General features: G+C 47.6%; 1 protein-coding gene across 1 annotated transcript in view; it reads left to right on the top strand.

Moving 5' to 3' along the window:
* Positions 1-23,194, top strand: part of cn (Kynurenine 3-monooxygenase cn) — a 40,512-nt gene that overhangs the window by 10,065 nt on the left and 7,253 nt on the right. Inside the window, exons 2-10 of the mRNA XM_077638011.1 lie at positions 6,949-7,018; positions 7,407-7,597; positions 10,587-10,635; positions 13,103-13,190; positions 15,038-15,206; positions 16,427-16,620; positions 18,063-18,120; positions 19,196-19,285; positions 22,209-22,266. Coding sequence (XP_077494137.1) covers positions 6,949-7,018; positions 7,407-7,597; positions 10,587-10,635; positions 13,103-13,190; positions 15,038-15,206; positions 16,427-16,620; positions 18,063-18,120; positions 19,196-19,285; positions 22,209-22,266 — 967 coding nt within the window. The remainder of the gene's footprint in view (positions 1-6,948; positions 7,019-7,406; positions 7,598-10,586; positions 10,636-13,102; positions 13,191-15,037; positions 15,207-16,426; positions 16,621-18,062; positions 18,121-19,195; positions 19,286-22,208; positions 22,267-23,194) is intronic.

Genomic DNA, 23,194 nt, shown 5'->3' with positions numbered 1-23,194 from the left:
CTGCGTGAACAACTCGCCGTGAAACAGCTGTCGTTCCAACAGTACCCGTACACTCTGACCATACATGATTCACTGTACGCCAGGTGTTACATGTAAGACTTAAGTAGTTTTCAAAAATAGGCTTTTTGGGTAAAAATATGGCTTTTGCGGCATAGTGTTACCAGTGTTGGCGGACAATGGAAAGTTAGTGAGTTAAGTAGTGTGCTGGTTAACTAATTTCTGATAATTAACTTTTTTAACTACAGGGCTAGCAACTGGTTACAATTAGAGATTTGTAGCCGATCGTCAGTAATAGTCATATGAGTTTTTAGAATTTCGAAAACGCGATTATCCTCGCCGCTGTGGCTGGACAAAATTTGGCTACATCGTGCCAAAATACACGCGCTTTCGAAAGCATGCAGGCAAAGCAAACCCTCCAATGCACGTAACTCGTAAAAAAAGCCAAATTTTGTCTAGTCACAGCGCCAAGGGAAATCGCGTTTTCTAAATTCTAGAAACTGATATGATTATTGCTAACTACCAGATACAAGCCTCTAATTGCTACTAGATACTTAACTCTAATACTTAAAAAGTTAATTGTTAAAAAATAGTTAGCCAGCGTCAAACGATCCACCGGTTTTCTGATGTCCACCAACACTAGTAATACTATGTTGAAAAAGCCATATTTTTACGCCAAGAAAGCCTAGTTTTGAAAATTATTTAAAGTCTTGCTTGTAACACCTGGTAGATACCAGTTGTAGGAATTTTTTCGAAGCAATGGGTATTTTACTGTACCTTGTTTTACCCCACGCTCGTTGCAAAGAAGATACAGCTTTCTTTTGCCACAGTCCGTCTTGACGCGTGCTCGAGGCTTTTTCACAATATCCCGACACCCGCTGGCGCGTATTTTTTTCTTTATTAGATTATTTATTCTTTTCTTTCGCCCGGAGAAAACCCGTCTGTTTATGCTGGTAAACACTTCCTCGTACCGCCGCGGCGACGGACACGCGTGTCGCACCCGCCGGGGTTGGCTCGGCGGGCGTCTATGTATAGACGGCACGCTGTTGACGAAAGCCACTGCCCGAGGTCGCGGGTTCGATCCCCGGATGCGACAGCTGCATTTCTGCCGAGCTGAAATGCACAGAGAAGCGTCGCGTGCTGGGACCTCGCGTGTGGTTCATCACCGCACTCACCTACGGGGCAGAAACGTGGAGGCTAACGGAAAGGTTTCAGCCCAAGCTAAGGACAACGCAGCCAGCTATGGAAAGAAAAGTGACAGGTGTAACGTTAAGAGACCAGGAGCGCGCGGAGTAGGTGGGGGAACAAACACACGTTAATGACATCCTAGTTAAAATCAAGAGGAAGAAATGGGCTTGGGCAGGGAATGTAGCGCGAAGGCAAGGTAACCTCTTGTCCTTAAGGATAACGGAGCGGACTCCAAGAGAAGGCAAGCCTAGCAGGGGGCGGCAGGTTAGGCGGGCGAATGTGATTAGGAAGTTTGCGGGCATACGGTGGGCGCAGCTGGCAAAGGACAGGGTTAACAGAAGAGACATGGGGAAATGCCTTTGCCCGGCAGTGGGCGTAGTCAGGCTGGTGGTGGTGGTGGTGGTGGTGATGATGATGATGATGATGATGATGATGAGCAAATTACCCGACAGATTAGATTTCTTCAACTGTGAAGTTTGATTCTGTTGTAAGGTTGCCATTCAGCCGCAGTGCATGCCCAATTGTGCACACAACCTATAGGTTTTTCCAGCGGGCAATAAAATAGATTCTGTTAATTATAATGTGTTGTGGTAACGAACAGAGACGTACTCTCATTAATGAAAAAAAATTCTTCACCGCATTTCTTAATTCGCACGTAAAGTGACTAGCGAATGCGGTACGTACGGGTGTATTTAAAAAAAAAATAAGATATGCAATTACATATATGTGAGAAACTTGCATACGTATCAACTCTGATTTCCGAACTACACCTTCGTTTCTTCAAAAACGCTTTTGTTACGTGCCTTCTTTCAACATGGTGAATTGTGTCTAACATATATACGCTTGACACAGGCGCCCCCAGTCGTTGTGAACAGCTCTTGAGCAACCGTGACGAAACGTGACCTCAGTGGCAGAAGTGTGTAAGCGTGCTTGCACAATGCTTTCCTGTCGTTGGTGCAAATCAGCCTGGAACACACAAGGCCATTACCAGGCTGCCTTACTACGCCTTTCGCCCACAGCGTAATTTTGTTTATATTCTTTCTTCCGTTTCCTTTCCTGCCTTGACACCCTTTCTAGCTCGATTACGTCAATCTAGCTAATTGCTTATAAAAAGCTTAATTTGGAAAGCCGTGCGCAGCGGCTTCTATAGCAGCTCCTAGAATCATGTTTCCGATCTCTGTGCCTCATCGTCACAACTCTCAGCTATTGTTATTTATTGTAGGGCCATGTACCAACGGCTAGTGATCGAGCCGACGGAGCGGGCTGTCGTCGGGCTGATTTGACCCGTTACTAAACGTGTCCAGTTTCTCGCGAGAGTTTTCGCACACGCGCTCATGGCTCCGGCCTCTTGGTCGGTGGCGCCGGTGCCGATAACAGCCCCGCCACACAACCAACTAATGGCTGCTGTCGCGCAAAGACCCTTTGCCGCAGAGATCCAGTAACCCAGGCCTTTTCTGCATGCGATTGGCTGCGGGTCTCCCGTCTTCATCACATCTTACTATCTCCTCACTCCGACCGTTACGCGTCCGTTAGATGTTCGCCTACAAGCACACAGCTAGGGAGCCGTATACAGACGAGCCAGATCTGATCCCGTCCTTTACCCCGTCCGCACTCGATTCTCAAGAGTCACGCAAGCCCAAATCATCTCCCAAAATCCAACAGATATCCTCGTTACACCTTCCCGACTTATTCTCTTCTTACTTCGCTCCGGCCCCTCCTGCTCCCAATAATAATAATAATAATAATAATAATAATAATAATAATAATAATAATAATAATAATAATAATAATTATTATTATTATTATTATTATTATTATTATTATTATTATTATTATTATTATTATTATTATTATTGGTTTCTGGGGGAAAAGGAAATGGCGCAGTATCTGTCTCATATATCGTTGGACACCTGAACAGCGCCGTAAGGGAAGGGATAAAGGAGGGAGTGAAAGAAGAAAGAGGTGCTGTAGTGGAGGGCTCCGGAATAATTTCGACCACCTGGGGATCTTTAACGTGCACTGACATCGACACGGGCGCCTTAGCGTTTTGCATCCATAAAAACGCCGCGGTCGGGTTCGAACCCGGGAACTCCGGATCAGTAGCCGAGCGCCCTAACCACTGAGCCACCGCGGCGGGTGCTCCCGGACAGCTTTCTGTGGCTCTGCATCCAAGGCTAGGCAAGAGAGGGGAGGAGACAGGCTTGTGCTTCCGAGCCGTGGGGAGTGGTTGTCTTGTTGCTCGGGCAAGAGTTGCGGAGAGGCACCAGAAAGGGGGGGGGGGGTGAGTTTGAGGTCGCTAGGGCTGAGGTAGTCCTAGAGTTACTGTATATGCTACCAAAGGTTTTTGGTATCACATACAATAACTCTATATAGGTAGCCCACTCCCCGTGGCACAAGGACAAAGGCCCGCCTCCTTCTTTTTCCTGCCTAGCCTTGGCTGCATGCAGAGGCGCAGAAGTTGTCCGGGAGTAGAGCATCGTCTTCTCTCCCACATACCTCCCCTGTCCTGTGCCAGCTGTGCTCACGTTACCCCGTAAACTTCGCAATCTCATCCGCCCGCCTAAGTTTGTTCTGCCCCCTGCTATGCTTGCTTCCTCTTGTAATTAATTGCATTGCGTTACCCTAAGGGACCATCGGTTGTCTTGCCTTCGCATTAAATGTATACACCCTGTCCATGCCCATTTCTTCCTCTTGATTCCGACTGCGATGTCATTGACTCGTGTTAATTCTCTGACCAACTCTCTTCCTGTTTCTTAAAGTTACGCCTATCGTGTTCCCTTCCGTTGAGTTCTGCTTGACGTTACCAATTCTTGATTTTTCCTTTCATTCTTGTATCTTAGCACAACATGAAGGTGCTCTCATATCTCGAAAGAAAAGAGGGGGGTGGGGGTGAAGTCATCCGCTCAGGCGAAAGGACATGCATGTGACCGGGGCCCAGATAAGGCTGGGGCAATCACCGCCGGAAAGACCGCTTGTTACACCTGTACTACGTCGACGCACGTCGCCGTCTCAGACAAGCAGACGACGGTTGTTGGGTCTGCCCACCTTATCTGAGCTGAGGACGTTGCAAGGATAAGCAGACAGACTCACTGGCGCTCCCCAGCAAGCGCTGAGGAGGGGCTGTCTGTCTCCCGGCCTTGTTAGTGTAACTATCCGAGCGATCGCTGCAAGGGAGCGCATAGCTACTAGACCCAGGACGCAATGGCCTCGCGTAACTGCGCACTGCCTGCTGTTTATGACAGCCTCGTCGTAAAGTAACACTCTTTAGTGCCACTCAACGTAAAATTTGTCTTTTACCTAACCGCTTATAAAGATGTGGATATGGCTACAGAGGAGGACAGTTCGGCTCCTTCAAAGCCCATACCCGGAAATTCTGGACAAAAACATTTTTGAGCAGGAAACCTTTGATGAGCGCAATTTTTTTCATACAATGTAAGATTTTACTATAAAAAATCAATCTATCCGCACATCACCCGACAGCAGTCTTGAATTTTTTTTTCTATTAACGTTTTTTGCCCTCGTCAAAAACGTTCCCCATTGTTTTTCTGTGTCAGTCTTAACTGTTCCATCCGATCGATGGCAACACTTTAAAAGAAAGATTTTGCTACATATCAGAAGAATGGACCATTACCTCCAGTACTTCCATAACGATGTCTTATGATTTTCCAATATTCAAAATTTTTATCCGAGTGTGTTGGACATGTACTTCGTTTTTGAAATCTGGTCATAGAGCCGTATTTTGTATTTATTCTTCTGCTTCCTTGCCATTGGCCAGCCTCGCCTTCGAATACCCGAGTCGCCGAATTACGTTTTTTGTTCGGCTCTCAGTCACGGCGTCACAAGCCACAACTGTATACGAATTATAGAATGATGATATACGAATGATAGAAGGGCAAAAGGGTGAACAGGAAAATAATCCTCATAAAATACGGCGCCTGACCTGCGACCGTGTTTTCAGGCATGCCAGCACAAGCCTACAGATAGTTTTAGGTCATGAGTTCGAAGCTTTTAAGCAAATTTGCAAGAGACACATTTACACTGTATATGGACATTTTCTATATACCAGGGACGACAACAACATTAATTTGTTGTTCGTATCGTTCCTTTTGTCCCATCTTAGCGCTGATGCATCCTCCCCATCAAAGTTAGTACAGCCTGCACGGGCTAAGGAAACACAACAGCCAAAAGCGGTAGTCGATAAGCTCATCGATGTCGATGGACAGTCAAGAGGAGTTGTCTGCTCTCCAAGTACTTGATAGGATAGAAAATGACCAACACAGTCAGATACAACTCAAGAAGGCAGCGGCGAATGCCCCCTCAAAGGAGACCTTCCAAGCAATGGCGACGACCGGGACTCTTGACGCTGCGGTTAATGCCCGCATGAAATCGCAGGTGATTGGCAGATGCCTCCGTGGCTCGGCATTAAGCACGACGTCATGACAGTCGGTCGACGCCATTGCCTGGAAGGTCTCCTTTGAGGGGGCATTCGCCGCTGCCTCCTTGAGTTGTATCTCAATATAGACACATTATGGAGAGGGCAGTTTGCGAGGCGCAAGAGCGAAGTATATATGGTTTGGTTCTTTTGTGACCTCCAAGGTATTTGCAGCGCGATATATACAGGGTAGCAGCAGGTATCGCACGTCTTGACGCGCACGAAATAACTTGCGCCCTCGCTGTTCCGATGGCGCTGTAAACTAAAGACCTTGAACAACACCGCCATCAGCTTCTGCATATTTAAGGTCCATGCGGTGATCTGCAGTTTATATATTTATTTATTTATTGTATCCTCAGGGCCAAAGGCATTACAGAGGGTAGTGGGTTACATAGGATAAAACAAAGCAATGAAAACAATAGAGTGATAGTTATTGGAACACAAATTCAACTTTCTCCTGAATTACAATGTTATTGCATCGGCAAAACGTAGGTTATCTTCATATCGGGGTTGCAATTAAGACGAACCCTCGAGCAAACTGTCCATCGAAGAGAAAGAGGAACGGATCGCATTGTTTGCGCATTTCAACTATTTGTGCAGTGTTTGATATCCTTCTTGGAAAAAGCATGCGCGGCTGAATGAAAAGTACGTCGTTTCCGGTACACCACTGATATTGGGAACAGTGTGTTCAACAAAACGGACGATTAGGTGACACCGAACTCTTGATGTAAGGCAAAAAGATGTTTTCACCAAGAAAGGCCCCGTCCTTGTCACTACTTCCGAATTCTAATGAAAAAAAAAAGTGATCAATCATTCTCCTTCGAACGGTGTCTGCCTTTCTGACCTCAATGAGCACGCGAAGGTCAAGTGTGCGTGCATTCGTGTGTTTGTCTCGTACGTGTTTGTGCGCGGTTGCACGGGCAGACTGCAGTGTAACAAGAGTTACTTTGAGTGGCCAGTAAGGCGCAATTAACCTGACTTAGAGCTTCAGTGAGGCTCTGGCTAAAAGCGTAAAATAAGAAGAGAGTGAAAATGCAACCTCGGTCTGTAAGTTGCGTCCACCAGCCGACTGATCATCGAATCTGTTCCTCTCCTCTTTCTTCCCTTCCCCAGTGCAGAGTAGCACTGGGCCGACATCTTTGCCCTTCCAGTCAATCCACTTATCTCTCTCTGCTTCCAAACGGGGCAAACAAGAATATAGCTCGCGCGTCACTCGCGCTCGAGGAGTGGAGAGGCAGACACGTGGCTGGGTCGGAAATGTGTCCAGCTGCGATCGTGTGATTATCAGTACGCGGTGATCTAAAAGTGCACTGTGCAACAAACTGTCGCAGGTGGGGTCGCTGTGCGCCTGTCTCCTTGGAAACCGAGGGTTCCAGGTCGACCTGTACGAGTCCCGCGATGGTGAGTGACAGCTTGTGCAGGGCTGTAGGCGACATCCCTTGCATGCTGCGACCATCACCGACGTCACCGATCAATCACCAGTTTGACATATCAGTGACGTCACCAATCATACTAATGACGTACTATTGGGTTGCTATATCGATTTACTATGGGGGCCGCCATCTTGAATTCTTCGGACTTGGAAAATTTCACGCCGAAGGGAGGTGGTGGCAGGCCGGAAAAATGATGAGTAGGAGCTAACGCTCTTTAAAAAATAAAATGCCGGGGCTCCAGTGTGTAACCGGCCGCATACGGGGCGTAATCGGATTCCGAATCGGAGTTTCGCGACTGATAGGATTAGGGAGCTCCTGTTGCGAAAGTGTGTTATTGATTTTCCGCCGGTGCGCAGACATTCGGCTGCAGGAGCACGTGACGGGGCGCAGCATCAACCTGGCGCTGTCGGTGCGCGGCCGAGCAGCGCTGGCGCTGGTGGGCCTCGAGGAGGAGGTCATCCAGCGGCACGCCATCCCCATGCACGGGCGCCTCATACACAACACGGACGGCTCGCGCAAGCCCATCCCGTACGGGCGGAAGGGCCAGGCGAGTATGCACGCGCACACCCTTCGTGTACCGCTCACACCTCGGCTATTAATGCGTAAGCATTGTACACGGCTATGTTCGCGGTTTCGTGTCATCACGAGCTTGTCATCACGATGACGTTAGAACGAATAGAGTTATAAAAAGAGTGGCTGCATTACACAGAGCATCAAAAGATCTCGCAGGTTAAATCATGAGGTGCACGTGGGGTAATTAGTTAGTTAGAGCCAAAGAGAGAGAGAGAGAGACGGAAAGGCAGGGAGGTTAACTAGGCAGCGCCCGGTATGCTACCGTACACGTGGGAAGGGGAACGGAGGGAGAGATAGAAAGGGAAGAGAACAAAGGGATATGATCACTTTTCCACATGTCCGTTGGCCGTTACTTGCAGGGTACACAGGGCCACACTGACTGTTCCCAATCTTGCACTCAGTCCCGAGTCCTTCAAGAAGTTTAAAAGTGCCTTCAAAGCTGTCCTCTGCGATGAAGGCTTACTCCAAGGACCCAGAATCTTGGCTTCAGTAAGGGGCCGATGATAATTAGAGCCAAAAATGTCAAAAAGTGTGCGGGGCCTGAGCAAAAGTGGGGCCAAATTTGAACTTGGGCAAAAAGAGGCAAAGAGGGGCGAGGAGGCGTCAATGCTTACGCATCCCTCCAAAATTTTTTCTGTGTCTAGTCAGGGACTAAAAATGTATCCCGGGCAATTTGAACACGGCACGTCATTACTCCTTTTGAGCAGTGATGTCACTTTTTTCTTGAAATTAAACGGCGCTACATATTTAGACGAATACACAGAATAAAAAGTCTGTAAAAGTCTCCCGAAAAAAATAGAAAATAAAAAGAAATCACCAGCTGGCCCCGCAACGTGTTTTCTTAAGTGATGTCACTTATTTGCAAGACTTGTGTCCTGTTGTACACTCTGATGTTACTCATTTTGAGGAGGAATGCCCCTGTTACTCTTTTTCAAAAAGAGTTTTAAGATGATCACCGTCGTTACTCCTTTCCGAAAAGAGTTTTAAGATTATCAGTAGTCCCTCAAGTTACCCGTTCCTTAGGGCAACGGAGTTAAATCCAATAGGAAGTAAACGCAGAAGCGAGTGGCAGCGGGTCAGACGGGCGTATGAGATTCGGAAGTTTGCGGGAATGGGGCAGCCTCATCCGGCGCAGGACAAGGTTGGTCGGAGAAGAATGGCAGAAGTATTTGTCCTGCAGTTGACGCAGTTAGGCTGCTCATGATGATGATGGTGAACGCCGTTACTCCGCGCCATTATTTCTTTTGAGAAGAAATGTTTCTCGCAAGGGCCAACGGCCGCTATACTATTCCTACAGCGAAAAGAATTTTGGGTTAGAGTGCAATATGCACCTGCAGGAATGACCTTGCTATGGGCGTGTTCCGGTTACTCTGGTGCATGCCACTATAGCAGACGGAATTATGGCATCGAGCTGTGGTTCCGGCTCCCAAACGCATATTGGAAGCTAAGGCCCGTGGCGCTTGTTATATCCCGCAAGGATAGATTGGAACATTTAAGTTTTAGCAGAAAACGAAGGCCGCAGTTTGTAGGAACAGAGCAGATCACGTTTTATTTCTCTCGCTTCCGTCTCCTTGCGGTTGAAGAAACTGGTTAGAGCAGCGTACCAACTAGGCCTCACAGAAAGGTTCGCCTCCGTTAGCTTATATTGCTTCCCTGTTCCCGTAAAAGATATATTTGTTTGATTTTATTTCCTCTTTAGCCTCTCTGTTTTCGTTGGAGACGTTTATTTTCTTTGACTTATATTGTTGGATTTGTAAAACAATTAGGAAATTGCGCAAAGTTAAATTCATTTAGGTGTTTATTTTTCTCTTCACAACACTTACTACCTAGAAATAAAAATAAAGCAAGCTGGTGCAGCACACATCTGGCACAGGAATCTACCGTGGCCACAAAGAGCTTGAATCCCAGTCAAACGCTCTGAATCGCCAGTTTAAGAAATTTCGAACCCAGTATTCGTTTAACTCCCACTGCGACGCGGGCGCTGCTCAATTTAAGTCTGTTCGCATACCAGGCATTCTTTTAAGGCTGGCTATACGCACGCTATAAGAAGGGGGCGCTGAAAAACCGAGCGCCGAGAAACTCCTTCATTACAGAAGTGGGTGGAGGGAACGAGTCGTTTCACTTTGTCTTATCGATCGCAGACTCTCGGGATCGCGAGGCCCATTACGGCATCTGGACGGTGTCGCGTGTAAGGAATGAATTCAAGGCACGGCCGAACGTATTATTGCGAAAGAGATAGCACCCGAGACAAGTTGGAATGCGACAGACGCCCTTGGGCTTGCACGTGTGCAAGGCTCGGTTAAAAAAAAGTAAAAAGAGAAAATTCCCCCTGAGAATAAACGAATAGTCCTTCTACATATACGATTAAACCACAATAATTCCGTGCTGTGCTGAAGGTCGCATTTAAATGTACGAAGCGTATGCATGTCTAGAAAGGCAGCAAAACGCCCCGATATCTGTGGAGTGTATATATCCCTCACAAAAATGGTCTATAGACTACTTATAGACTATATTGCCTTCCTATGGATATTTCTTTTTGTCTATTCATAGCGTATATAGATTGTCCATAGAGAAAAGTGTATTAAAATTGTACGGCCATGAATCTATACATATTGTCTATACTGTCTATAGGATTTGTATTGCCTAGAGATTGTTCTTTAGGGTTTGTCAACAGAGATTCTATAGACAAAAGTCTATGGACAGTCTATAGTCTGTTCAAAGAAATTTTTTTGTAAGATGCTTCCTCTTATAGCAAATACGCTGAAGGTGTCCTGCTTCGTTTATTGCACTAGGAGCCAAAGCTGGAATTGTTCTCACCAGGAAGTGTGGCACACAGCAAGCTTCATACTGATGCAGGCTCGTATAGTTTACGCTGAGCAACAAACCAAAAACCGAACTATAGTGTAAGGCGACTGGCTGAGGTTATCGTCGCACGCTAACTGAAAGTTTTGTCGCTTCTGCAGAGCATATTCTCCGTCGGCCGGCGATACCTGAACGAAGTTCTGCTGTCAGGTGAGTGCCTTGCGGGTTTAGCTAATTATGAACTCTTTGATGTTATCAATGTTATGTAAGTGAACGGTATATTTCGAGCAAGGATTGAGCCTCAATCCGGATAAGAGCTGACCACACAGATAATGCCGGGGCACTTTTGAAACATGACTCGAATCACAAATATCACAGTAATGTCATAAAATGATTTGTAATAAAAAAGGGCATTCTTCAGCTAAAGCAGTACATCCCCTGGATATTTTTCCGGCTAAATAGCGAGGAATGCGAGACCCGAACGAAGACGGTAAAGAAAAAAGGGGAAAAAAATAAAACATTGACTATACGGGGGGAACATCGATATTTCCTGCAAAAGCTGTTCGTATGCAACTTTGTTCAGTTACAATCACTGCTGTACGGTTGGGCCGAAAAACAAAAAAAAATGGCCAGGCTTAGCTGTGTTAAGCCAAGAATGCGTTGCATATCTCGATGGAGTTTTGTGCTGCTCCGTTGACTCGATAGGCTATTGACTCGATCACCATTGAAACTGCCCGTGTAGCAGCGCTCGATCGCCTTTGAGTCGATAGACTATCGGTTCGAGGGCCCTCGAAATGCCCGTGTGACAGGGGTATTAGACTGTCCCGGCGAAGGAGCGCAGCTCCTTTATACATATGCCGTGACGTCAATCATAGCGCAGCGCCCCTAGCGGGAGGAGCGGGAGTCAGGTGGTGACTGCGGCCGCGCGCGACCTCGCCAGTTGGGGCCCAGCTTTTCCTCCGTGACGTCACGCGCCGGCGCAGCGCCCCTAGCGGGAGGAGCGGGAGTCAGGTGGTGGCTGCGGCCGCGCGAGTTGGGGCCCAGCTTTTCCTCCGTGACGTCACGCGCCGGCGCAGCGCCCCTAGCGGGAGGAGCGGGAGTCAGGTGGTGGCTGCGGCCGCGCGAGTTGGGGCCCAGCTTTTCCTCCGGCTGTCGTGACGTCACGTCACGTGGTTACGCTAAAGGTCAATGGTGGCTGCCCGGCCACGCCCAAGGGCTGAACTGAGTGCTTGCAATATGCAACGCATAAAACAATAAATAATCGAACGCAGTGGGGGTCCGTCAACATGCAGTCATGATTAGCAGTCGAGGTTCTCTTATATCGGCACCGTATACCTTAAAGTTGTCTTTGTTTCCTTCGCCTAGACATTACACTCGCGGCTGAATAAACGCTTATTCCGCCTATCTACTGCTTGCTTTTATCCGCTGTTGGTTTTTCACGCATTGAACAAACGCATTTCAGATGTGGTTTTTCTGTGCCCGCCATGAGGTTGTAGCTGTACGCTGGCGATGATGGCGTGCAATATTTTGCTTTACCACTGAAAGAAAGTAAAGGCAGTTGCCCTTTTCGTGCCACGCATTGCAGAGCTTCAGCCAACTGTATCGGTTATTTGTCTCAATGATGCAGCAATATTGTGCGCGGTATATATTAGTTTCCCATATTCACATACGTATCAGATGATGGAACTCGGGAGCCAGTACATGGGGCAAACACGAGAATGTCGCTAGTTTGTGTGAAGGGAAACAATAAATCGTTAACTAGGTTCTGAGTAATGCAGGCAGTTTGCCGTCTTGTCTGCAAGCAGCAGGCGAAGAAAAAAAAAGACCGCCAAACAAAGTGCCAGCACTACTCGTGTAGTCAGTTGCAGCGAACATTGCATAGTTATTGCGAAAGGAGTCTCGAATCTATTATCCGTATGCAAAGATGCGAAGCCAAAGAGAGTCGGCACAAGCATTCGCCCCGTAGCCCATGCCTTGAATGTTAATGAGCGCTGAGTTTGGAATGACTCCGCATGTTATCGGCCGAGAAGCAGCGTGTTCGACAAGAGGCAGCCAGTTGCGCATACAGCGGTTGCAGTTAGTCCTTTATTTTTGCGAACCATGCAGTAACGTGCAGCTGCGCTCTTGAAGGTGCGCGTTTCATTAGGGCTCGCTAATGCGCAGGCTTTCTCGCCACTAGGCCGTCTTAAGACATTTACGGGGGCGGAGAACGCCAGGACTTCCCTTTTTTATCCTTCAGCTTCTGACAGCAGCGTATTCGCTAATAAAGCGACAGGCACAACTTCACAACGATGGGCGCTTGATGCAACAGCGCAAACAGCGTATAGCTTATATGCTTCAGTCCATCGCTTATTTCAATGCTAGTCCACACAGAGCGCGTTGTTTTACACCCTGGAACTTGAAACAAGACTTGCTTTCTAGTGTGCCCTTACAATATTGATTATTTTTTAAATGTTTAATGCTTTATTTTGCCCGAAGAATTTAGATATATGAATTTATTCTTGAAACTTGAGACTTATTCTGCGGTAATAAGAAACTCACCAAAAACCAAATAACGAAACACACAAGCTCGAACAGTTGCAAGCAGTCACCGCTTGACTACTACGTCATCATTACGTCATCATTACGTCATCACTAATGCCCGTTCGTGCCGGTGCTTTCCCGTGCGTTCGTATAGCGTGCGAGGCCAACCCCAACGTGCGGCTCCACTTCCGGCACAAGCTGCAGTCGGCCGACTTGGACCGCGCCGATCTCAACTTCCGGGGGTGAGTGAGCGATGACGTGAACGTCACGTGACCGCCTACCGCGAACCCCTGACGTGGCCTCGCAGTCCTCCGCGAGTTCGTTGTCCTTCCTCCTTTTAAAGGGAAATGCTTTTCGTACTCTTCCACAAAGCTGCCTGTGGTAGGAGGAATGCGCCGAGAGGGCCGGTTTATGCATCGGTGTGATGTGCACTGGTATGGGGGACTGTGCGTACTCTGTAACATGCCATATAAGTAACGTTTATCGTTAATTGATTACTCGTTATTTTATTTGTTCTATAGTAGAATACAACTTTAAAAACAGCAGTTGGTAACACTGGGCGACAGTCCGCGACATCTTGTATTACTCCGCTAGACAATAGCAACAGTAAGCGAAATCAGCTTTTTAATGCTTGGGTATACCAAACAAGCCAGAGGCATCACAATTTTAGAGTATGTAATTTTTTCTCGCGATTAGCTTCTTGTTTCGGGAACAAAAATGTTTTAAAACCAGACTAGTTTTTCGTCGTGTAGGAATTCTGCACCGGTCCTGAATGTGGGCGGCGCTTCACTGCAGACTCAAGTTGTATCCGACTATAGTATGAGTTACATGACAAGTGTGTGATGGAGAAAATGGGACGTGTTTGCCTAGTTTGATATTCGTTCAGCAAGCGGGAGAGCAGGCACTGAAAAGTCTGCCGGTGTAGCGGGGAGAGGACGCTGTCTTTCGAAGGTGGTCCCATTAATTCAGTCACATATCTCGAGCGCCCGTTTCGAATCTGAAGTGCGGAAGAAACTTCGCAAAGTAGGTCAATAGCGGTGGTTGTGCTTAAATTTCAGCCAATTAACACTCAAGTTTTTTCTCATGAATCGCTATCAGCGAAAATAATCGGTGTAGTAAATCTCGAAGCGGCCTTAATTGGTGCTTTTTTTAGTTTTTTTTCATTTCGAGCTAAAAAGATATTACATTAAGGAACTGCCTGCACACCCGCTTTTCTCGAATTTATTCGTTTCTTCATGCTCCCCGGAAAGATTCGATCACCTCTCAATTTTTCAGAGCATAATGGCGAGTGACTGTTTTGGGTCAGGGGGAATGTACGTGCCTCACGGAACATCGCTTACTGGGTGCTTTAATGGAAGTGAGACAGTTGTTGATTTACATACGGTCGTGCAAAAAAAAAATTAATGTCTGTCTGGAATGTGCGCGGTCCACGCGGGAAACATGCGCTACCGAGTGACCGGCATCACAGTTATATATCTCGATACCGCCTCGTGCACGATTTTTGCTTCAGGGTTAAAACCGCCCTCCTCAATCGCGCTGTGTCTATACAGCTCTACATATATACTTGTATTGGTGAATTGGGCGAGTTAAAGTGCATCCATTAATAGAGTGATTCGATTGGTTGTGAATATACTCGTTATGGGGTAATTAATGCAGAGAGGACATGGCGATACGTGAGCCGTGTAATGATATCTGCTGCGAGGCTCCCCACCCGCTATGCTTTAAAATTTCAAGCGATGATTTGTACAAAGTATTAAAGTCAGCGGACTGTAGCGCTATACTTACGGCATTCAAGTGAACCACTAGTCGCAACTCAATTGAGGCGTCAAGTAAGGGGGATCTGTAGCGCCGCTGCCTCTGCGCCTTCAATGCGAAGCTTCGTTACCTGAATCAATACATAACTTTGTGAAGGAGTCACGTCACTGAGCACGGTCTTGCCGTGGCGCCTGCCACGTGTTCTACGGCACTGCACAAGCTTGAAGCCGCTCTATGGTCGTCCGCGCATGCGCAGTAGCGTCGTGGCCGTACACGTGGCCTACAGAGCATACTGCAGGACTGGACTCTCAGCCACACACGCGCATACTCGCAGGCCCGACGGCAAGGACGTCCGCGTCCAGCACCGCGCCGTGTTCGGCTGTGACGGCGCCTACTCGGCGGTGCGGCGCCAGATGCTGCGGCGGCCCATGTTCAACTACTCGCAGACCTACATCCCGCACGGATACCTCGAGCTGTGCATCCCGCCCACCGCCGACGGACAGGTATATGTATACGGCCCCTGAGCACCCCCCCCCCCCCCCCGAGGGCTTAAGTATATAACCACGGAGACACCGAAGCTGGTCATGCCTCTCGGCTGTGCTTCCGAAGAAGTGATAGCCGTGCGCGGGCCTTTGAGAGAAAGGGCCTTTTGAAAAGCCCGCGGCTTGTTAGAAGCAAGCCTGTCGGCGCACAAACGTCGATGTCTTGGCTTTCGGATTACAGTTTTAGCAACACTTAAGCGACGTATGTTGGTGCTTCGCTGAGGGTCGAGTAAAACTATATATGCCCACGACCCGATCGCCGTAGGTTAGAATGTATTGTGCGTCGGAAGCTGTGTGACCCTTGTTATTTAGGCTGGCCAATACAATGCCACTGTGCCTGGCACATTGAAGAGCAGAGATCTTCCTGAAACGAAAAGCTTCACTATACGCTAGTTAAAGCAGTCGTCAGGAGGAGTGTGCCGCGGTGTGCATGGACGGCTCCAGATCTGCGACAGGAATTCACCGTCAGTGGCTGTGGAGTCCTCGTATGCTAGCCCGAGGTCACGAGCCCAATTCCCTAGCGCTGCAAGAAGCACTAAACACGTTAAAGGGGCTCTGAAATGCCTTCCGAGGAGAGCACATTAACTCACTTAATCACGGCACTGCGTTGCCGTCAAAAGCGGAGCCAGATAATACTCTTCTACACGCAGCAGACGACCCACAATCAAGCGTCAAAGTTGGCGAGCCCTTTCCGGCGACTTTTTCATGCTCGCACCCTCCTCCGTCCCCCGCATCTGCGTAGACATGGTGAGAGGTGGCCATTGGTTAGATTCTTGCAGACGTCAGGCAGCTACCGTGGCCGCGGCCAATAAGCCGCTTAGCTCCGGCGGGTCGGGAAGCTCCGCTCTCAGAGGGAGGGTCGGCGTAGGAGCGCCTACCTTCCAGCGTGCAAAAAGTGACGAGAGGAGAGGGAAAGGCGCGAAGACGCTGAAATTCAAATTTCAAATGCAGATAACTCAGCTTCTACAAAGCGCATTTAAAAAATTCTTGCTGGACACTATTCGTGAAGCGGTGTGCTTCAATATCCCAGGCATACCGCAACTTTATTAGAGGCCTTTTCACAGCCCCTTTAACGAATTAAGAAAGAGCTGTCGCGTATGCCTCACAGACGTGGCAGACAGCAGGGTGGAGATCGACCACGGTGGTTGATGCTTCACCTGCACATTTCCGGCGCTCCGCAGTTTGCCATGGAGGTCAACTACCTGCACATCTGGCCCCGCGGGGAGTTCATGCTGATCGCGCTTCCCAACCAGGACAAGACGTACACCGCCACCCTGTTCATGCCGTTCGCCGTGTTCGAGGGACTCAGCGACCGAGACAAGCTGCTCGCCTTCTTCGACCGATACTTCCCGGACGCCGTGCCACTCATCGGAAAGTGAGTGCACCTGGAGGTTCTGCTCGCCTGCGCCACCTTTCGTTCTTAGATAATCCGCTATGGTTTGCTGTCGCTGCCGTCTTGATGTATTTGTCTGGAAGCACGCGCTGGTTTGCATTCCATAGAGGCGATCAGCATGAAAGGACGAGGACTCAAGGGAACACACGGAAGCAGCTCACACTTGCTACTAGCTAAATCTGATGACTCGTATATTACGGAGCGAAAACCTTTTGTGGCAAGCATCGCGTAGGCGTAACTAATGATAGCAGGCTTCGGAATCATGAGTACCAAGTGACAAAGCAAGGCGGACGTCCATACCTTATTTCGTTGTAAGGAGTGTGATCTTCCGCAGATTCAAAAAGCGAATCGTTGTAGCTAAAAATAGCAACCAACTAACTGGAGATGTCACTGAAGCTGCTCAAGGATCTTCGCCGGCTAATCCGCTATACGTTATGCTAACCGCACACGAAAATTGCATACTTCAGACGTTAGGCCTCATGCAGACGCGCCTGTGTGTTTTACTTTCGGTGTTTTGGAATGTCTCGGATATGACGCTGTGCTTATAAGCTTGGTTTCTTCTGTTTTAAAGATTTCGCAGTATATTTTTTTTTTATTTCAACATCAGAGGTAAGTGATAGTCGGCGCTGCGGATTGGGTTGTGATCGCCTTCTTTTGCTGACCTTTTTTCTAACTGATTGCCATTGCAGTTAAGTACACCGCAGCTTTCAGAAGTGATGGGTGTGTGGGAATACTGGTAATGCAGGCAGCGGAACTCACGAAGAAACAACTGAAATTGCACGCTGTGGGAAAGACGGCACTCGATGTAAGGCTACGGCTGAAATAACGCTTTGTTTCCGATTGAATGCATCGAAAATGCACTGACAGCCTAAGAATACCAGTTGCCCCCCCCCCCCCCCTCTTTTTTTTTCTTTACGGAGTACCGCTGTGAGTGCCGTATAGTCTTCGTACCGAATTATCAACGCCCAAACCCACGCTTTATTAACTAAACATGTTCATTTTTAGGAACATTTCGGTTTGCGCAAAATAACTAGTTATTAATACCAGTAATTACTGATGTTATTTGCATACTGCGCATTCTGCTCAAAACTGCCACCTCACCGTACTGATTAAAAAGCTGTGAGTGTATGTTTCCACAGCATTCCCTTATCCATACATGTTCCTGTAGTTACGCGATGCTTTCTTCATACTCTTTCAACCAGCGCTTTACAAGCATATGCCGAGCGTTTTGAGGGTGGCTTGTTCTTGTAGATTGTGGAGATGTACCCGGTGTTGAATGCTAGCTGATGACTGTCGATCGCCTGTCTCATCCACTGCATCGTCAGCCCGTGGGAGCGGCTTGGCAGCGTTCCTATTCATTGCTTTTCTTGTTCCACCCTCTTCCCCCGACTCCGTGCGTGCCTTGCAACGACGCTGCCCCGTAGGGACCACCTGGTCAAGAGTTTCTTCGCTGTTCCGGCGTCGCCGATGGTGATGGTCAAGGTGCGTTTCCCCGACGCCACCGACGCAACTCACTTCGCGCAAATGGGTTCGTAGCGAGATGAAAAGACTGAGTCCGGGCGAAGCAACAGCGCTTTGATTGTCATTGATTAGCCTTAATTTTAACAAAGAATTGCTTCTATATCTGTGTAACTGTATGACCAGTACTGACACAACAGGAACAAGGGCAGGGTGGGAAGCCTTTGCCCACCGGCAAACTTGTCGACAAATCGACGTGTCTTCTTATCTTGTCTGGGCTTGTCATAACGTTGGCCAGCGGAATATCATCATCATCACTAAGCCCGTAATGAATATAATAGCGGAATATGATACCTCCCTATCGTTCCTTGTTCACTTTATGCTGTCAAGAGTCCCATTTTCCCTGCCCTTTCTCTACGAAGGCAAGAAATGCGCAACTATATTAAATGTTGGGAGGGAACCGACAGGCCTATTTCTTGTTCGGGTCAGAGCAGCTTTTTCACTCTACTTTAATTCCCGTTTCAATCCGTCACGATTTCTGTTCGTCACCTCGGAACACTGACTCCAGCGGCTCCGTGACGTCACTGTCTCCGGGACCGCATGATATGAGTGGAGTGGCACTGGATAGAAGGATCTCCGCTGTCTTTTTCGTTCAACGGAATGAAAATTAATGCAATTTTCATATCCTACCGTTTTCTGGTTTTTATATTTATTATGGTCTTAGGCAGGGCATGTGACGCGAAGGCAAAATAACCGTTAGTCCTTGAGGGTAACGGAGTGGATTCCAAGAGAAAGCAAGCGTAGCAGCGGGCGGCACAAGGTTAGGTGGGCGGATGAGATTAAGAAGTTTGCAGGCATAGGGTGGCTGCAGCTGGCACAGCACATGGTTTATTGGAGAGACATGGATGAGGCCTTTGCCCTGCAGTGGGTGTAGTCAGGCTGATGATGATGATGGTGATGATGATGAACTGCCCGGTCTTCCCCCGAAGTACCGATGCTTCAATGGGCTGCCTTGTTATGTTCTTATCTAATGAATAATTTACTATTTCAATTAGATCTGAATTACAGGTGAGTAGTACAAACTTCTCTCCCCTTGCAGTGCAAGCCGTACAACGTATCCGACAGGTCCCTGATCCTGGGTGATGCGGCTCACGCCATGGTTCCTTTCTACGGCCAGGGCATGAACGCGGTGAGTGGCAGCGTATCACTCCATCAATGTAGTAACGTGCTCCGAAGTCATTTTATTCCCCTTAAAAATACTGCCTCTCTAGAACTACTACTTAAAAAAAAAAAGAAAGTTTTGTAACTCCTCCATTGCCTTTTTAAATGCACCTCCTCGTCGAAATTACTCCCTCTGTGGAATCTCTAAGCATGCATCCTCTTATGTGAGAGTTTTCCTGAACGCGTTTGACCGTCACAGCCGTCACACTATGCGTACTTCGGAGTTTCTCACTTCAGAACCTCGAGACTGTATGAAAATGTTGTGTTATTTTGACATACTAATAAATATGATTCCGATTCTGACCTACGGGCGTGATGGGAAATGTAGGCACATTGCGGCAGTCCTTTACAAGGCGAGGGCTGTTTTGCCCGACTGAGGCTACATATGCGACTCGCTCCCTTGACTCGACTAAAAAAAAGTTCGAAGCAGCAGCACGGCACGCTGCGGCGGACAGGTCGCCGGGCCGACTCGGGATAGGGTGCCTCGATGTGTGCCTCCCGCGCAGCACGGCGCTGGCATCGAGGCACCCTAACTTGGCATATCGCTAAACAGATCTGTAGTGCGGGTGATAACTCGCGTAATAAATCGTTGGACTGGCGACAGATTTTGCAGCCGAGCTGTTAGTAGATCAGTCCCGCTGTATCCGTTGGCGTAATCGCGTTAAGCGACCAACACTGGTCACGTGACCATCTGCCTTTACTTCACTGCGTGCATGGAGCTGTCCGAGTACGCTCCCCGCTCGCAAATCATACGTACTCGAAGCTTCTAATTGGCTGAACTAGGAGCGCCCAAGCTGATCGCGCTGATGGGAGAGGTCAGAAGAGGCGAAAAGAGGTTCGTGAGGCGCAACGGAAGCGAGGATGACGGAACACATGCAACAGCGGTACTGGTCAATGCTTTAGTTATTCATAATTCCTTACTCATTTTTTTTTCTAGTTGTAGGTTTGTTCACCAGGAAAGCTTTCGGAAACGGCATCGTGTGAACCGCAGTAACGCGAGGCATCAGTTTATTCGCGCTTTTCGTTCACGGAACTTAGCATCGACATCTGGCGTCATTCATAGCTTTATGACATATACAGCCTTTGTTAAAAATACACAGGCCACTGGGTTCGGCTCTTTTTCAACGACAGCGCTCTAAATGTGTCACGGACGCAGGGAACTCTCGTCCTCAGGGGCTTAGTGTGCCACCTGCACACCGTATACATGGCCCAGCAACAAAGTCAAAGCAATGCATTTTGGAAGGAGGCTGGGCAGTAAAGTTCGGTCCAACATTGTTGCAATGAACAATGTTGACCACATTGTTGCAACGAACACGTGTGTGTCAAAGCAGACTAATCGCATCATGTTATTTCGCTTCTGAAACGGCGTCACTAGGTGTGATGGCGACATCGATACATCCTGCGGTTTGAGTTGGCTTAAAGGGACTTCGAGGAAGTATTGAAGTAGGACTACAGCGGTATGCAGATTACGGTATTCTAGCGACAAAGACGCTGTTTTCAGGGATAACGGAGTTTTTATAAGCTAGATAAGACCAAAAAATTAAATGCGGGCGTCGCCTTGCGTCACGAGCCGATTTCGCAATTCGGTGCATTGAAAGAATTTTTTGAAGCGCGAGTCTCTGAGTCTCCGATTCACTTCAAATCGGTGATCACGGATTCTTTCGGGTGTAGACGTCACGAATTAAAATCAAGTGGCGGGAAGAAGTTTAAAGGGAATTTTCTCAGCAATATATGGGTCTTTTGCTGCCGGACGAACGTCAACGTGACCAGAAAGAGTCATACATATAGTGTCGCGTAGTGTTGGCGGCAGTCGAAGCAGCGATGAAGACGGACGAAAGGTTCTTCTAAAAGAACTGTTTATTGGGATGACGCGGCGAAGCGACAAGCGTGCTCGGCGGTCGTCGAACAGAATGCCCGCCGCTGTCGGCCGTGCTCAATTTAAAGCTGATAGCGAACTTTCGAGATAAAGCGTGCAAAGTTACTAGAACATTCCGGAACAACGTAGAATCAGCTTTGCCTGGCTGCGATCAATCGAGATAAATCTAGTCGCGTCTTGCGTCGCAAACAAAGCGATAAAGTGGTGTGCCGGCAGATTTGAAAAAGGAACAAAACACTGCAAATTTTCGCGGAAATATATATATATATATATATATATATATATATATATATATATATATATATATATATATATATATATATATATATATATTTAAACAGTATATATATAAAAGTATATATATAAAAGTATATATAAACAGATTTTTGCTGAGAACAGTCGAATGCACTTTTTCTCCACGTCTCTTTAAATTTGAGTACTTTAACGCAAATACATATAGCATACACTTCAGCTGAATATATACTATATGAAGGGCTAGAGCAGGTCAGCTCAGTAGGCTGTGGTGACAGAGGGAGATAAATGGGAAGAGGGAAGGCAGGGGATGTCAACCTGAAGGGTGTTCTGGTTGGCTACCCTGCACTGATGAAGAGGGACAAGTGGATTAAAAAGTGAACGAGATAGGAGCGCTAGGGGCACTGTCACAACTAGTCCCTCAAGCCAGTCGCTCTCGGGAAGCTGAACAGTACCTTGTAGGCCCTGAGGGCAGTCCATTGCCGTGGCCACGGCCCGAGGATCGAAATTTCTGTTAAAGGGCGAGGATCGAGGTACAACGCGGCGTACGTCTTTCCATCGTCAGAGCAGGGCAATCACTGTGGTGATTCGCGTGAATTCGGTAGGGCTCCGAATATATCTGTCAAGTGCAAAAGTGTAGCAGAAATAATTGCAGACTGCTCATGGACAGCCAGGATTACAAGTGCTCAGCTGCGCATGCCTTGAACAATGCTGAAAGCTGCACCGCTATTGTATGATCAGGCACTCATACATGGTTGTGCAGGGATTCGAAGACTGCTGCCTGCTGAATGAGCTCATGGATGCACATGGCCATGACCTCGGTGAGAGTGGTCTTATTACAATTATCACTCCATATGACAAAAATACCATACTTTGGCAACACTTGCTGTTGGGCGAGTTGGTTGGTTTCCATGTTTGCAGGACACAGCGCAAGAAAGAGCAAGGAGGGCGACAGGACAGAGTGTTAAACTAACAACTTTTATTTCGAGAAGAGGCGAACCCGTATTTAAGAGGGCCACATCGGTCTGGTGATGACCAAGGCAGAAGGACTGCAGAGAACAAACAACAAAAAAGACAAAAACTCAGCTGTAAAAAAAAACCGCGACTCAAGCGAAAGAGTGTCATGACCACAAGCCAATTGAAATCTTAACAGGGTGAAGCTCCGAAAAGCTGAAGCTCATGTGATAGCTCCAGACCAGCCACCACTCCCACACACAGCAACGAACTTGGAAACTTTTTTTCTTCAAAGAACAAACAAGAATGAATCAGTGCCAAGAGAACAAACACCCAAGGCGAACCAAAGGGTCAGCTTGAAGGTTGAACAGCGGCACAATCAATTTTTTTTTACGGCGAGAAAGATAAAACAAAGAACATGGTGGCTAAAAATTTAAAATGCTAAAAACCGAAATAAAAGTTTTTAGTTCAGCGTTCCGTCGTGTCGTCATCCTTGTTCTTGTGTCCTGTTCATTCTTGTGCTGTCTCCTGTACCAGTCACATTAAATCGGGTGTCACTGTGGATTGATTCCACCATGCCTATATTCTATGTAGCGTTTTTTACACTCCTTTCGTTTTTTTGTTTGTTTTTTACTCGGTCCTATTATTCCACCTTGGTTTCGTTGTGAACTAAATCGTTTTTCGGGTTTTGTTCATTGTGTCTTCTCTGCGCCACGTGTGAGGAATAGTATTCTTTGTCGTGTGCTTTTTTCAGCTTTGACTGCGCCAGTAAACTAGAACTCCATGGCTAACTCT

Source organism: Amblyomma americanum, chromosome 9, assembly GCF_052857255.1.
Source record: "Amblyomma americanum isolate KBUSLIRL-KWMA chromosome 9, ASM5285725v1, whole genome shotgun sequence".
Classification (NCBI taxonomy): domain Eukaryota; kingdom Metazoa; phylum Arthropoda; class Arachnida; order Ixodida; family Ixodidae; genus Amblyomma; species Amblyomma americanum.
Note: the sequence above shows the minus strand (reverse complement) of the source record. Positions and strands in the feature narration are given on the sequence as shown.